The sequence below is a fragment of the Erinaceus europaeus genome, chromosome 3 (assembly GCF_950295315.1).
Source record: "Erinaceus europaeus chromosome 3, mEriEur2.1, whole genome shotgun sequence".
In the NCBI taxonomy this organism is placed as follows: domain Eukaryota; kingdom Metazoa; phylum Chordata; class Mammalia; order Eulipotyphla; family Erinaceidae; genus Erinaceus; species Erinaceus europaeus.
Genome location: NC_080164.1, coordinates 27,251,010 through 27,266,051, shown reverse-complemented (window position 1 = coordinate 27,266,051; position 15,042 = coordinate 27,251,010). Strand labels below are relative to the sequence as shown.

The 15,042-nt window shown below is 47.8% G+C and overlaps 2 protein-coding genes across 10 annotated transcripts in view; one reads left to right on the top strand and one right to left on the bottom strand.

Moving 5' to 3' along the window:
- Positions 1-140: 140 nt before the first annotated feature.
- SRSF7 (serine and arginine rich splicing factor 7) lies at positions 141-6,571 on the top strand. Of its 9 annotated transcripts, none has more exons than XM_060186879.1 (8): positions 141-300; positions 818-1,001; positions 1,248-1,424; positions 2,319-2,393; positions 2,481-2,582; positions 3,515-3,568; positions 4,070-4,105; positions 5,987-6,571. In XM_060186879.1, the coding sequence occupies exons 1-8, from the start codon at positions 273-275 to the stop codon at positions 5,988-5,990; spliced, it is 660 nt and encodes a 219-aa protein (XP_060042862.1). In that variant the 5' UTR covers positions 141-272; the 3' UTR covers positions 5,991-6,571. The 9 variants fall into 9 exon arrangements, 8 of the variants coding, with proteins under 8 accessions (XP_060042862.1, XP_060042861.1, XP_016042709.1 ...); XM_060186878.1 differs by having other exon boundaries at positions 2,481-2,591; XM_016187223.2 differs by lacking the exon at positions 5,987-6,571 and adding an exon at positions 5,069-5,330.
- Positions 6,572-8,729: 2,158 nt separating this feature from the next.
- Positions 8,730-15,042, bottom strand: part of GALM (galactose mutarotase) — a 23,654-nt gene continuing 17,341 nt past the window's right edge. The window contains exons 5-7 of the mRNA XM_007520992.3: positions 11,674-11,815; positions 10,978-11,152; positions 8,730-9,592 (exon numbers count right to left, since the gene is read on the bottom strand). Coding sequence (XP_007521054.1) covers positions 9,515-9,592; positions 10,978-11,152; positions 11,674-11,815 — 395 coding nt within the window. The 3' untranslated portion in view covers positions 8,730-9,514. The remainder of the gene's footprint in view (positions 9,593-10,977; positions 11,153-11,673; positions 11,816-15,042) is intronic.

Here is a 15,042-nt window from a genome sequence, read left to right as displayed (position 1 = left end):
TAGCGACGTATCCCTCCGCCCGCGCCTGCGCCGTGCCGAGTCGTCGCGCTCCGCCCAATCAGCCGACGCTTCCGCCAGGCTCCTTTGTGCGCACGGAGCGTCGGTAAGGCGCGTGCGTCACACCCTGAGCGCGGCCCTCTATAAAAGCGCACGCGCCGGCGCTCCGGCCTCAGAGCCGCCGGGACTGAGGGCGAAGACTTGCGTAGTTCTGTAGCTGTGGACTCGAGCTCCGGCGCTGCGGGCTTCGGGGCTGCGCTCGCGGGTCGCTCACCATGTCGCGTTACGGGCGCTACGGGGGCGGTGAGTGTCGAAGCCGGCTCGGAGGCGGGAGGCGCTGGCGGGAAGCCGGGCGGCGGTTGGGCGGTTATTCCCGCGTGCGTAATGGCGGCGGTGGCCGGCCGGCGGGCGGGCGGCGCGGACGGCAGAGCCGAGGGCACGGGGACCCGGAGGAGGGGGCCCCCGGACAGACGCCTGGCGGGGAGACCCCCGACCCGCCTCCGGACGCCCGCGCCCCTCCGCCCTCCCCCACTCGGCTGCCATCTTGCGCAGCCGCCTGCATGGAGGCCGCCTTCCCGCCACCGCTGGCGGGAGGGGCCGCGGGCACCCGGGGTGGCGACGGTGAGGGGCTGCGGGGGCCGGGGACAGGTGAGGGACCCGCTGGGGCCGATCGGGTGGAGGGGCGGCTGCGACCCCTGGGGAAGACCTAGGACTCCCCACCCGCACTCCCGGTGCGCTTCCTGGGGCGTCCCGGTCCCGAGCTGTCGCCGGGGTCCCCTCCCTCTCAGCCGGCGTGACGGCGCCCGTTTGCGTTCCTCAGCGGAGACCAAGGTGTACGTGGGCAACCTGGGCACGGGCGCCGGCAAGGGCGAGCTCGAGCGGGCCTTCAGCTACTACGGCCCCCTGCGGACCGTGTGGATCGCGCGCAACCCGCCGGGGTTCGCCTTCGTGGAGTTCGAGGACCCTCGAGATGCAGAGGACGCCGTGAGAGGCCTGGACGGGAAGTGAGTCTGGGGTGCAAAGGGCAGAGGGTGCGGGCCTCCGTTAGTAGGCGGGAGTCCCGTGTGCCCGCCGGCGGGTGGTGGGAAAGAAAGCGTGAGGGGGGCAGCGAACGATGGCGCGCGCGGTGTGACGGGTGGTGGGGGGGTCTCCTCGGGCCTGACAGATTCTCGGGCATTATCCGCCGCGCCACCTCCCGGGCCGCGGGGCATCTTCTTTAACGACAGATTTCGGTTGCTTTTCTCCCTCAGGGTCATTTGTGGCTCCCGAGTGAGGGTGGAACTCTCCACGGGCATGCCCCGGAGATCTCGTTTTGATAGGCCACCAGCCCGCCGTCCCTTTGATCCCAATGATAGATGCTATGAGTGTGGCGAAAAGGGACATTATGCATATGATTGCCACCGGTACAGCCGCCGGAGGAGAAGCAGGTATTGATTTTAATAAGGAGTGGTTGGTATGCTTAGTTAATCAAGTAATTTTTTTATTAGCAAAAAAAAAAAAAGAAGAAACTAGTATTTTTCTATAAACTTGAATGTTAATTGTACAGGTGTATTTTTTTTTTTTTAACAATTTTTGTGTAATTAAACAAATGCTAATATATTAATAATCAACCTGGTCAAAACCTTTCAGGTTTCTTCGTTTGAGTCAGTCGCCTTGATTCAGAATGTCACGAGCCTTATGATATCATGCTGAGGCGCCTTGCAAATCCGACAATTAAGATCCTTCTAGACCTTGAGGTGATCAGCATAAGAGGCCAGATCCCCTCGAGCCATCTACACCTAGCTTCACCTTATTCTTTAAAGGGCAGAAAATTTGAGAGGTGATCGCCGTAACAGTAAAATTGGCTTACAGTGGGGCCCCCTCCGGTTTAGAAAGAGGAACACCAGATTGGCCACATTCTCAGCTAGAAAAATCTTCTTGCGTCAATCAAGCCTCACCTGGCTCATTTGGCTGTCAGTTTGATCGTCGTTAGATTGAAGAAAACATCTAGATGCAGCGATCGGCTATAGATACTTCTAGATCGTCTAGATCTGCTAGACCTACTAGACCATGGGCCAAAGAGGGTCGACCTGCAGACTTGCAAGGTTTATTTTAAATACACATTCCAGTGTTTTCTGTTAATGTAATTCTAAGATGTAATTCAGTTTTTTAACGAATCTTTTTTTAGGAAGTTAAATATCTCGACAACTAATAGGCCCAGAGATTATTTCCAAATGAGACACTAAATTTAAATAGTCTGAGATTCGATTTCAGCAGAGGCACACAGACGGTACAAACGAGTTGCCACCTAACATTTTGTTGTTTTCTAACTTGACAACTAGGTCACGGTCTAGATCACATTCAAGATCCAGGGGCCGGAGATATTCTCGCTCTCGAAGCAGGAGCCGGGGCCGAAGGTGAGTCATCTGCTAGGGTGGGCAATTTGTAGCTAGTTTCAGAGGGTATCAGGTAAAGATGGACTAAAACTCTGGTTTACATTTCAGGTCAAGGTCGGCTTCTCCCAGACGATCGAGATCTGTGTCTATTAGGAGATCAAGATCGGCTTCTCTCAGACGCTCTAGGTCTGGATCCATAAAAGGATCGAGGTATTTCCAGTATGTAACACTTTCTCATCCTTTTCTGTATTTGGATTGGCCTTATCTGAGCCAAGACAGTGGAATCTTGGTCATGATTGAGATGTCATTCTCCAGAAAACGGCTTTTGAATTGAGTTTTTATTAGGAGCTGTAGTGGGTATGAATGACCCTAGTTTTATAGTTGAAGGTTCTGAGAGACCTGTTCTCCACTGAAGGAAGGATTCTAGGTGGGCACAGAGTATAAACAGACTTGGAGACAGCAAACCTGTGATTCTAGCCCTAAAGGACGATTTGATCTCTTGCCTGATGTCAGTGAGAAAGGTGCATTGGAAAGGGGAAGAGATTCATAATAGCAAGTTTCTCTTGGGGGCAATGGATCATTTTGAGACCATAGTAGATTGTTCAAGAGTGGTGGTGGTGGTAGTGTACTTGAGGTGAATAGGGCATTAGTCTGACTTAAAAAGTCTCAGAAGGATATATAAAATCATTGCTTTGTGGAGGCTTAAAGCTGACAGAAATGGGTAAACTCGAAAATAAGGTGACATTCCTATACCCTACAGTCCAGTAGTGGGCAATGCCTTAACTAATTGCTTCTGTGGATAAAATAGCACTGGGTCTTGAAAGCAGAGATTCCACAGATTTGATTTAATGTTAGCTTGTTAGAAGCAGAAGCATGGTCGAGGACTGGGGACACAGCATAACGGTTATGCAGAAAGACTCTCATATATGAGGTTCTGAGGTCCCAGGTTCAATCCCCAGCCCCACCATAAACCAGAGCTGAGCAGTGGTCTGGTGTCTGTCTCTCTCCCCTCCCTCTCAACTTTCTTTCATTAAAATAATATAATAAAAATAAAGCATGGTCATTGACTTGCATTTTTGTCCCATTTATTCCTTAGTTGCCTGCTGAGATGCTTAGTATTATTTTTGCTTTTGTTTTTTAAGATCCCGGTCGAGGTCCAGGTCCAGGTCCAGGTCTCTCTCACGACCAAGAAGCAGGTAGGCTGGGAATGATGAATGCCCTCCAAGTTTATGTGGTACCAGTCCCCAGAGAGTTAGTTCAGAGTGCCTTGAAGGAGGCTTCTGATTTGGGGTTGTAGGAAGAAGCCCTTGCTAGAACTGGTAAGACTTGGAGAGCAAGTCTAGTGAAAATGGGCTAGAAGCTGAGTGGAAGATGATCAAATACAGTAGTTCATTCATCTTACGAGAAAACTTGTTTTTGGTAGATGATCCCCCCCCCCCTTATTCTTTTAATTTTATTTTACCAGAGCACTGCTCAGCTCTGGCTTATGGTGGTGTGGGTGATTGAACCTGAGACCTTGGAGCCTCAGGCATGAGAGTCTCTTTGCAGAACCCTTATGCTGTCTCCTCCAGGGTAGATTGGTTTGGGCTGTTTTTTCATTTAAGTGTGACGTTTTTAGCTCAGGGCAGTTGGATGTGATACTGTGAATCTTACGGGCATGGTCAGTGTTCTTAACAGGAATTTTCTTGCTTTGACAGCCGATCAAAGTCCAGATCTCCATCTCCAAAAAGAAGGTAAGCCAACTTACGTTTTGTCGGCAAATTGAGACTGTTAATTTGACCTGCAAGCTTTTGAGTTTTGGAGAACAGGTGCACAACATGTATTACTAAAATAGAGACCAAATCTCTGAGGTGATTGCTTTTTTATTTTAATTACTTTTAAATATTTATTATCGGATAGAGACAAATTGAGAAGGGCAGGGGAGATAGAGAAGGAAAGAGACAGAGACACCTGCAGCCCTGCTTTACCACTTGTGAAGCTTTCTCTCTGCAGGTGTGGGACCAGGGGCTTGAACCTGGGTCCTTGCACACTGTATTGTGAGTGCTTAACCAGGTGCACCACTGCCTGACCCTAATGATTACTTTTTTTAAAAGAAGCATTTTTTTAAAAAAAAATATTTATTCCCTTTTGTTGCCCTTGTGTCTTTTTATTGTTGTAGTTGCTGCTGTTGCTGGATAGGACAGAGAAATATGGAGACAGGAGAGGGAGAGAAAGATAGATACCCGCAGACCTGCTTCACCGCCTGTGAAGTGACTCCCTTGTAGGGGGGCTTGAACCGGGATCCTTAAGCCGGTCCTTGCGCTTTGCGCCACATGCGTTTTAACTTGCTGTGCTACCGCCCAACTCCCAGAGCATTTTTTTAACTTCCATGGATGATGGTTTAGAAAAATGATCTCATAAAATGAAATTTTAGAGCTGTAACATATATATCGCTCAAAATATTTTAAAAGTATTGCTCAGCTCTGGCTTATGGTGGTACTGGGAATTGAACCTGGGCCTTTTGGTGCCTCAGGCATGAAAGTTTCTCATTCACTTAGCCTTGGCACTTTAGAAGAGGGACTCTTAGACCTAATCAGGCGGAAACCAAGGGTTTGATGTAATAGGAACTGAGTTTGACAGCACCTGCCCTGTTAAATACATCAGTGTGAGTGGCAGCAGATACTAATTGGTGCCAAACTTAATGTCTTTCTTTGTAGTCGGTCCCCATCAGGAAGCCCGCGAAGGAGTGCAAGTCCTGAAAGAGGGGACTGAAGCTGGAGCTGACCCTGTGGGGAAAGCCACTTTGTTTACATTGTCATGAGGGGTTGGTGATGTCTGTAAAGTACTCAAAATGGATCTGGATTAGTACTCTGTAAATTCACAGCAGTGAGATAGACGTTTGTGTTGAATGTATTAACATACTATGGTCTGGAAGTGTGGGTTTTTATTTGGCACATTTAAATAAAATGTTTCTAACTAGTTTTTGATTTGTGTTCAGTATTAATTAAACTTTCGGGATTCAACCCTTGAGAACTTCAGACAAATCTACATGCAAAAGCGTAGAGGTGTTAACAAGCCCTAGAGAACAGACACAAAAAGTTCTGTTTTACTTAGGAGCATGGAGACTCTCAGAGTAGTGTAGGTATTGGGTTCATGATCTCAGTCTGGAACTAGAGGGACAGCTGATTTCCCTGTAAAAATGACAGGAGTAAAGTCGGGGTTTTCGGGTGCTGGGTGGTGTCAAGTTGGAACCCCCATTATAAAGATTTCCTCCCTACCTGCAGGGGAAAGCTTCACAAGTGGTGAAGCAGTGCTGCAGGTTTCTGTTGCTCTTCCTCCCCATGATTTCTGGCTATCTCTATCAAAGATAATTAAAAATGGCCTAACACATTTTTCAGGGTCTTTTGGTCAACTGTAACTGATTATGTGTGTTTGAGGAATTTTGTCCAGAATATGCTCATGGAAACTAGCTTTTTTGCAAACAGCTTTCCAGACCATATATGTATGGTCTACCTTTATACCTTCAAATACATTGCTCTTTCTGATTGTTATATTTTGCTTGGTTGTGTTGCTGGGGTTCTGTGCCTGCATGATACCACTGCTCCCAGTGGTCCTCTTTTTTTCTTCTTCCCCAGATAATAAGAGTGTGAGAGACAGAGAGAAGGAACACCACAGCACTGCTCCACGGCTTGTGAAGCTTCCCCACTTGCATGGTGGTGCCCAGAGACTTGAACGCAGATCCTCGCACATCACAAAGTGTACACTCCTGGGTGAGCTATCTCCCAGCCCTTGGACTGTTGTTAAGCAGAGATGTGTCCATTCCTGAGCCAGGCTTCTCCCACCACATTGGCCTATTTGTAGATTAATAGTTAGCAACACCTGTTGCACCTGGTAGCTGTAGAATGTTGTCGGTAGATTTTTGAGGTAATGATTATTTTAGCAGGTTTTTTGAAAGCTGGTTATTTTGTAACCTTGAAGAAAACAAAACAACAAAAAAAAACAGCACAAGCATTGACCCGCCTAATTATATTTTTTAAGCAAAGTTGAGTGGAATTGGAATTTGAGTACTACTAGTCTGCTTGAGTTTAGCTTTAGCATGCTGGAAATTTGGTTTGATTATAAGGCTGATACGAAGAAGCTTTGTAATGCAGGCTTATCTGTAGTACTGATCAGCTTTCATTGTGTATGGAAGAATAAATTTGCAAAGCACCATCTTGGTACTCATTTTTATTCATTTATTCACATCTCTATTTCTTTATTTGGATATAGTAAGAAATTGAAGGAGGGGCAGAAGAAAGACCACCTGCAGCTTTGCTCAAAGGTGCACCACTACCAGGCCCGGCCGGCCCCATGGTACTCAATTTTTGGAAGTGGGAGTTCTGAACCCAGTGTAGGAAGGTTTCATTAATCCTGCGTGCATTTTTGGAGGATTACTAAACACTGGTCTAGAGAAGTAAAAGGGGAGGGGGGAGTAAGAGGTTTTAACTAAGTGGTTTTAGGAAATTCTGCCACACTACCCCTGGCCAGCTGGCCCAAACTTGGGTTTTAAAACCTGGTACTGGATAAACATCACACCCACGTGCTGAGTAGCGTTTGGGTCTGGTTAGTGGCTGGTAGGGTGCTCTGAGGTGGGTTCCCCTCCACCTCCCCCCCCCACAATCTTTAGGCAGAGTAGGTGTGGTAAAAAGCTCCTTGTAGGAAGCTGCTACCCCCCCACCCCAAACACAAGAAGCCTGCTCTGTTTCATGGCTTTTCCCCTCGAAACACTGCCACCTAGTGGAGCCCCTGACATTCCAGGCCCAACCAACCAGATCACTTCCTCCTGCGCTTTTGAGAGGAACAGGCACACACATAGGTCAGTGAATAGGAGAAAGTAACAGGGAAGGTTTTTTTTTTTTAAATATTTATTTTATTTACTTATTCCCTTTGTTGCCCTTGTTGTTTTATTGTAGTTATTATTGTTGTTGTTGGATAGGACAGAGAGAAATGGAGAGAGGAGGGGAAGACAGAGAGGAGGAGAGAAAGATAGACACCTGCAGACCTGCTTCACCGCCTGTGAAGCGACTCCCCTGCAGGTGGGGAGCCGGGGTTCGAACCGGGATCCTTATGTCGGTCCTTGTGCTTTGTGCCACCTGCGCTTAACCCGCTGCACTACAGCCTGACTCCCAGGGAAGGTTTTTTTTATAAGTGATGCTACATCTTTATTTTGCTGACTTTGAAATTGAACTCCCAAGTCTGGTTCCTTTTTTCACTAATGAATGAAATAAATACCGAATTGATTTTTAAAATAAGTATCAGAAAAGTCACTAGGGAACATTCTGTGATACTACCTATGATTAACGTGTTAGTTTACCTACCATGCCCCTGCACCAGCCATAGTCTCCACACATCTAGGTGCACGCTCCACCTACTGAGCTATCTTTTAAAAGCCCTCAAGGAGGAAGTAGGGACAAAGCCAGCACTGCTTGTACCCCGAAGTCCTCAAGGCATCACTGATTTACTCACTGATGGGAGAGAATGAGAACTGAACATCCTTTGCAGTGATGGGGCTAGAACTGACAACTTTATCCTTGAGAGTCCAATGCTATGTCCATTGTCCACCTAGACCACTGTGTTACTGTTTTTTTTCTCAAGAAAAAAAACTTCCCCTAATATTTATTGGAGACAAACTGAGAGGAGGGGGAAAGAGATACTTGCCTTGCTTGTGAAGCTCCCTACCCCCTGGGACTGGGACGGTCCTTACACATGGTAACATGTATTTTACAGAGAATACTAAGCGCACGTGGCGCGAGGTGCAAGGATGGGCTCTCCACCTGCCGGGGGGTTGCTTCACAGGTGTTGAGGCAGGTCTGCAGGTGTCTCCCCTCTTGATTTCTGTCTTTCTTCTCCAACAACAGCAATAACAAGGACAATAAAAATGGGGGGGGGGTTGTTTTGTGTGTAAGAGACAAATTGAGGGGAGTGGAAAGATAGTGAGACAATTGGCACTGCCAGCTCCTGGACCACACTAGTGAGAAAATCAGAGCACTGCTCTATCACGTGGACCTCCAGCACACACATAAGACTGATAGAGCCACCTCCCCAGCCCATGTCTGCTGGATAATGACTTAAAGGTGGGACACCCCACACTCCACTCACTCTCAACCCACACATGCCTCCTAGGTGCTGGGCCACATGAATGTGGGGGCTATTCCTTAGACCTCCCATCTCACAGTAAAGGAAAATAAAGTTTTGTCTGGGAGGTGGTGCAGTGATAAAGCTTCAGTGATAAACCTCAAGAGTGAGGTACTGAGTTCGATCCCTGGCAAGACATGTGCCAGAGTGATGTTCCTATCTTTCTCATTAATAAAATAAAATCTTAAAAGTTATTAGAGACTGTTATTTTTAAAATTATCTTTATTCCTTGAATAGAGAGCCAGAAATTGAGAGGGAAGGGGAGAGAGAGACATTTGTAGCCCTGATCCATCACTTGTGAAGCTTTCCTCCTGCAGGCGGGGACTGGGGGCTCAAACCCGGGTCCTTGGCACTTAAGCAGGTTTGCTGCCACCACCCAGCCCCAAGATTATATTAATGAGAAAAGCTTTATCCACTGCCCCCCCCCCCTTTTAATTGAGAAGAGAGACCAGAGCACTGCACCTCTGTGGAGTCTCCCTGACACCATTCATGGTGTCCTGTGTGGTGGTGGTGGTGGGGGGGGTTGAATTGGGGACCTCATCTACAGGGTTTGTGTGCAGGACATCACTACCAAGTTAGCTATCTTTCATTCCATTTGTGGAGGTCATGTCCCACCACATAAGGCTTCAGCCAGTACAACAGTTGCTTTTTCCGAGAGTGGCCTGGGCTGAGAGTGGCTGACAGGGTGGGGAGTGGGTTGGCAGTCAGACTGGCTGAAGCAGAGCCAAGAAAATCATTTCTTCTGAGGACTTCAGGTCCCCTTCCCACTTTGTGCTAAGGTGGGTCACATTCCCTCTCTGAACATAGGGGCTTTAAGGGCAGTCTGTACCCATGTGGCATCAGGGCATGACAGCCTGAGGGAAGGAGGGATGGAGCCCCCTGGCCAGGTGACTGCTAGACCGGGGAGAAATTAGGTGTAGTGTCATCACCATCCACAGAATGGCTTGGATCCACAGGACTGGGTTGGCGTCTTGTCTCCGGGAGCCCCCTTAGGCCACTGAGAACTTGAACCAGGTGGTGTGGTTGTACTCCTCGCCAGGCCTCAGCAGCACTGAGGGGAAGTGAGGCTGTGGAGGAAAGGGTCACAGTGAGGTGAGGACCAGAGGCTCACGGGGCGCGACCCTGGGCAGCAGTTAGTGTGGGCTTATTGATGTAGTTCTGGGACCTACTGGTTTCTTTTTCTTTTCTTTTTTTTTAATATTTATTTTCCCTTTTGTTGCCCTTACTGTTTTTTTGTTGTATTCTCATTTTTTTTAAAGTAGAGACAGAGAGGAGAGACACCACTGCCATCACTCCCACGTGGGGCTGGGGCTCAGACCCAGGGCCCCTCACAGGGAGGGAGGTGTGTCTATATTGGGTGAGTTAGCATTATTATTTTTTTAGTCTTTTAAATACTTTATTCACTAGGATAGAGACAGAATTGGAAGGAGGAGACAGACACTTGAGCACTGCTTTGCCATTTGTGAAGCTTCTCCTTTGAAGATGGGAACTGGGGGCTTAAACTAGGTCCTGCTACATTGACCCAGGTGTTCATTATTATTTTAATCAGAGCACTGTTCAGCTCTGGCTTATGGTGGTGCTGGGGATTGAATCTGAGCCCTTGGAGAATTAACCATCTCCAGCCCTGAGACAGCACTTTTTTTTTTTTTTTTAGAATTTTTATTATTTTAATTTATTCCCTTTTGTTGCATTGTTATTGTTACTGATGTCGTTGTTGGATAGGACAGAGAGAAATGAAGAGAGGAGGGGAAGACAGAGGGGAAGAGAAAGATAGACCTACAGAAGCGACTCCCCTCTAGGTGGGGAGCCGGGGGCTCGAACGGGGATCCTTATGCTGATACTTGCACTTTGTGCCACCTGCGCTTAACGCGCTGCGCTACTGCCCGACACCAAGACTGCATTTTTTTAACTTTTTTTTTAAAGATTTTATTTATGAGAAAGATAGGAGGAGAGAGAAAGAACCAGATATTACTCTGGCACTTGTGCTGCCGGGGATCGAACTTGAGACCTCATGATTGAGAGTCCAAAGCTTTACCACTGTGCCACCTCCCGAACCACGACTGCATTTTTTTATAACCACTGTTTTGCCTATAGTGCAGAGCATGTGTTCCTGGAGGGATTTACCACCCACCCCATTTTTTTAAAATTTCAGACAGACACCATGCACTGCTCCATCATCTTTGGAGCTTTCCCTGGTCCTGACATGGTCTTTCTGTGTGGTGACAGGGTCCCTGCACTAGATGTACTGTCTCCTGGCCCTGGGAGATTATCCACTGACACGAATGAGCCACAGCGTTCCACACTGCAATTTGAAGAGCTGGGGCCTAACCCTTTCCCTCTAGCCTGACACACACACACACACACACACACACACACACACACACACACACACACACACACACACGCCAGGGAGTCTTTGGGGCCCAGCCTTTACGTAGCTGGAGCACCTCACCTGGTTAACAGAGTCAGGCCAGTGCTGGGTCTCCAGGCAGAAGCCACTGTGCCGGGGGTAGACCGAGCCACCCTTGCCATGCAGGGAGCCGTCCAGGAAGTTGCCTGTGTAGAACTGTAGGCCCGGCTGCGTGGTGGACACGTCCAGAACCCGACCGCTGGCCGCGTGCTGCACACTGTGGAGAGCCGGCTTGTATTAGGCCCCGGATGGGGAGGTGGGGAGCCTGCAGGCTTGGGATGGCTCACTGCTGCTGGGCAGCCATTCATTCATTCATTCTTTCATTTCCCGAGAGGTAGAGAGATAATACCTAGTGCTGGAGCTTCTTCCAGTGTCCTGGGAACTCCCTCCTGCATGTTAGTGTGGCTTGAGGACCTTACCCAATGAGTGAGTTTCCCCCGGGGTGACAGCTCTGAGGCTCCTCAACACAGAGCTTCATTCCAACCCTGGCTTTCCTGGAGAAATGCCGGCAGACTGGCTGCCAGGGTGCCCACTCAGGTGGAAAGACACCACAGCACCATATACATGGCAGGGCACACAGGCTGGGCCTGCTCACTGGCCCCTAAATAAACAGGTCTTTAGCAGAAGAGCAAGCAGAAGTGGGGGGCTGGATGCTGGGGCCCTGGGCCTACGGGGGGGGGAAGGGATGGCCTTTGGTTTGCTGTGCAAGAAGGGGCCTGCAGTGAGTCAGTCACCTACCGGGCACAGAAGTGCTTGTCCTGAGTCCTGTTCAGACAGAAGTTGTGGTCGAAGCCCTGCAAATGGAACTCCTGCAGGTGCCTCCCCAGCTGTACTGACTTCTGCAGGTCAAAGGCGGTGCCCTGCACTGGGGCCACTTCCCCTGGAGGCAGGGACAAGAGTGAAGTGACCACACCAGAGGCCTGAGGTTCAGTCCCTTCTCCTGTGTCATTGTTCAGTCCCCAATACCACCATCTAATTTAGTACCAACTTTTTATTTTTTTGCCTCCAGGGTATTGCTGGGTCTTGGTGCCTGCACCAGGAGCCCACTGCTCCTGGAGGCTATTTTTTTGCCCTTGTTGTTTTATTGTTGTGGTTATTATTATCATTGTTATTGAATAGGACAGAGAGAAATGGAAGAGGGGAAGACAGAGGGAAGGGGAGAGAAAGACACCTGCAGACCTGCTTCACTGCTTGTGAAGTGACCCCCCTGCAGGTGGGGAGCCGGGGGCTCAAACCAGGATCCTTGCACTTTGTGCCATGTGTGCTTAACCCGCTGCACTAGCGCCCCACCCCCAGTACCAACTAATTTTTAATGCTTTTTATTTTTTTTAATTATTTTTATTTATTAATGAGAAAGGAGGAGAGAGAGAAAGAACCAGACATCTCTCTGGTACATGTGCTGCGGAGGATTGAACTCAGGACCTCATGCTTGAGAGTCCAATGCTTTGCCATTGCGCCACCTTCCGGACCACACAATATGTTTTTTCAATTTGATAGGCCAGAAATTGAGAGGGAGCTGTATGCTACGTGCACTTAACTAGGTGCACCACTGCCTGGCCCCTCCTGTTTTCAACCAGAACTCTCTTCAACTCTAGCTTCTGGTTCTAGTGGTTCTAGTGAAGAGGATTGAATCTGAGACTTGGAGCCTCAGACATGAAGAGTCCCTTTGTATAACCATTATGCTATCTGCCCCTGTCCTGTTTGGCTTTATTATTTTCTAGATGCCTTGCATTAGATGATTAATTTGTTTTTATAGTTTTTTTTTTTTTCCTCCTCCAGGGTTATTGCTGGGCTCGGTGCCTGCACCATGAATCCACCGCTCCTGGAGGCCTTTTTTTTTCCCCCTTTTGTTGCCCTTGTTGTAGCTTCGTTGTGGTTATTATTATTGCCCTTGTTGACGCAATTCGTTGTTGGATAGGACAGAGAGAAATGGAGAGAGGAGGGGAAGACAGAGAGGGGGAGAGAAAGATAGACACCTGCAGACCTGCTTCACCGCCTGTGAAGCGACTCCCCTGCAGGTGGGGAGCCCGGGGCTCGAACCGGGATCCTTATGCCGGTCCCTGCGCTTTGCGCCACCGCCCGACCCCCTGTTTTTATAGTTTTATTACAAATATTTAGAGCTAATATTTTTTCTGAGCAAAAGTATAATTAAATGCCTAACATCTAGGAATTTCCATTATATCTAGTTACATATTTATAGTGCATTATATATTACAATGTCTATCTTACTTCCCTTTTTTTTTTTTTTCCCTTTTCTTCCCCCCCTCTCCTTCCTTTCTTCAGCCAGGTTGTCACATGTGTGGTTTTACTGCTCTAGGCCACTTTTTCATTCAGATAGAGCTTTCTTGGGAGTCGGGTGGTAGCGCAGTGGGTTAAGTGCATGTGGCGCAAAGCACAAGGACTATCGTAAGGATCCTAGTTAGAGCCCCGGCTCCCCACCTGCAGGAGAGCCGCTTCACAAGTGGTGAAGCAGGTCTGCAGGTGTCTATTTCCTCTCCCCCTCTCTGTCTTCCCCTCCTCTCCATTTCTCTCTGCCCTGTCTGACAACAGTGACATCAATAACAACAGTAATAACTACAACAACGAAACAAGGGCAACAAAAGGGAATAAATAAACATTAAAAAAACTATATATATAAAAAAAGAAAGCTTTCTCTGGTGCCCTGAGACCTTCTATGTTGTGCTGGGGTCTGAAGCTGGGTAGAGTACATGACAAGGCATTCAGATTACTCAGTGAGCTATCTCTCCATCTCAGTGTGTATATAATTTAGATATTTTAAAAATATTTCAATTTACTTTCTGGATAGAGACTGAAATCAATAGGGAGTTGGTCCAGTGGTGCAGTGGATAAAGCACTGGACTCTCAAACATGAGGTCCTGAGTTCAATCTCCATGGCAGCTCATATATCAGAGTGATGTCTGGTTCTGCCTCTCTCTTTTCCTATCTTATTAATAAAGAAAACCTTTTAAAAAAATCATTAGGGGAGGAGGAGATAGACATCTATCTACAGCACTGCTCATGAAGATTCCCCTGGCAGGTGGGTACAGGGGGCTTGAACCCAGGGCCTTCCATAGTGTAATATGTGCCTTCCATATGTAATATGTACCAGTTGTGACTGGCCCCTACAATTTAGGGGGCTGGGCAGTAGCTCATTGGGTTAAGCGCACATAGTACAAAGCGCAAGGACCGGCATAAGGATCCTGGTTCGAGCCCCCAGCTTCCCAACTGAAGGGAGTCACTTTACAAGTGGTAAAGCAGGTCTGCAGGTATCTATCTTTCTCTCCCCGCTCTGTCTTCCCCTTCTGTCTCCATTTCTCTCTGTCCTATCCAACAACAATGCCATCAATAATATAAATAATAATATCTAGATATAATTAATAATAATAAATAAATAACTAATAAAGAGAATCCTGGTTCAAGCCCCCAGTTCCCTACCTGCGGGGGTGGGGGTGGGGACTTTGCAAGCGGTGAAGCAGGTCTGCAGGTGCTTATCTTTCTCTCCCCTTCTCTGTCTTCCCCTCCCCTTTCGATTTCTCTCTGTCCTGTCCAACAACAACAACTATAACAACAATAACAACCACAACAAGGGTAACAAAATGGGAAAAATGGCCTCCAGGAGCAGTGGATTTGTAGTGCTGGCATCGAGCCCCAGTGATAACCCTGGAGGCAAAAGACAAAAAAATTAGTTATCTTCCAGATAGTTTTAGTTTGGGAAGGATTTATTTCCTTTTCAACCCAGAATTCCTATGAGAATGTTAAAGCACTTCTGGGTCATTACTGGCTAAACTGCCTTTTGTGAAGCCTGAGATGTTCTGGTATTTTGGTCACAGCTGTTGCGATTCCCATGGTGAATCAAAAGTCCTATAATGCTTTCTGTCCTGAAAGCAGCCTTTTCCAGTATTAAATCTAAGATCCTTTGCTATTTGAGCTTCCATCTGCTCAGTTATTTTTCGAATTCTCTTTTAAAACTATTTATTCCCTTTTGTTGCCCTTGTTGTTTTATTTTAGTTATTATTGTTGTTGTTATTGATGTCATCACTGTTGGGTTGTCAGGACAGAGAGAAATGGGAGAGAGGAGGGGAAGACAGAGAGGGGGAGAGAAAGATA

Coding starts and splice junctions, on each gene's coding strand:
- SRSF7 (XM_016187222.2), top strand. CDS start 273: ATGTCGCGTTACGGGCGCTACGGGGGCG. Junction 1,425..2,318: donor AGCCGCCGGAGGAGAAGCAG/GTATTGATTTTA, acceptor CTTGACAACTAG/GTCACGGTCTAGATCACATT. Junction 3,569..4,069: donor CTCTCACGACCAAGAAGCAG/GTAGGCTGGGAA, acceptor TTGCTTTGACAG/CCGATCAAAGTCCAGATCTC.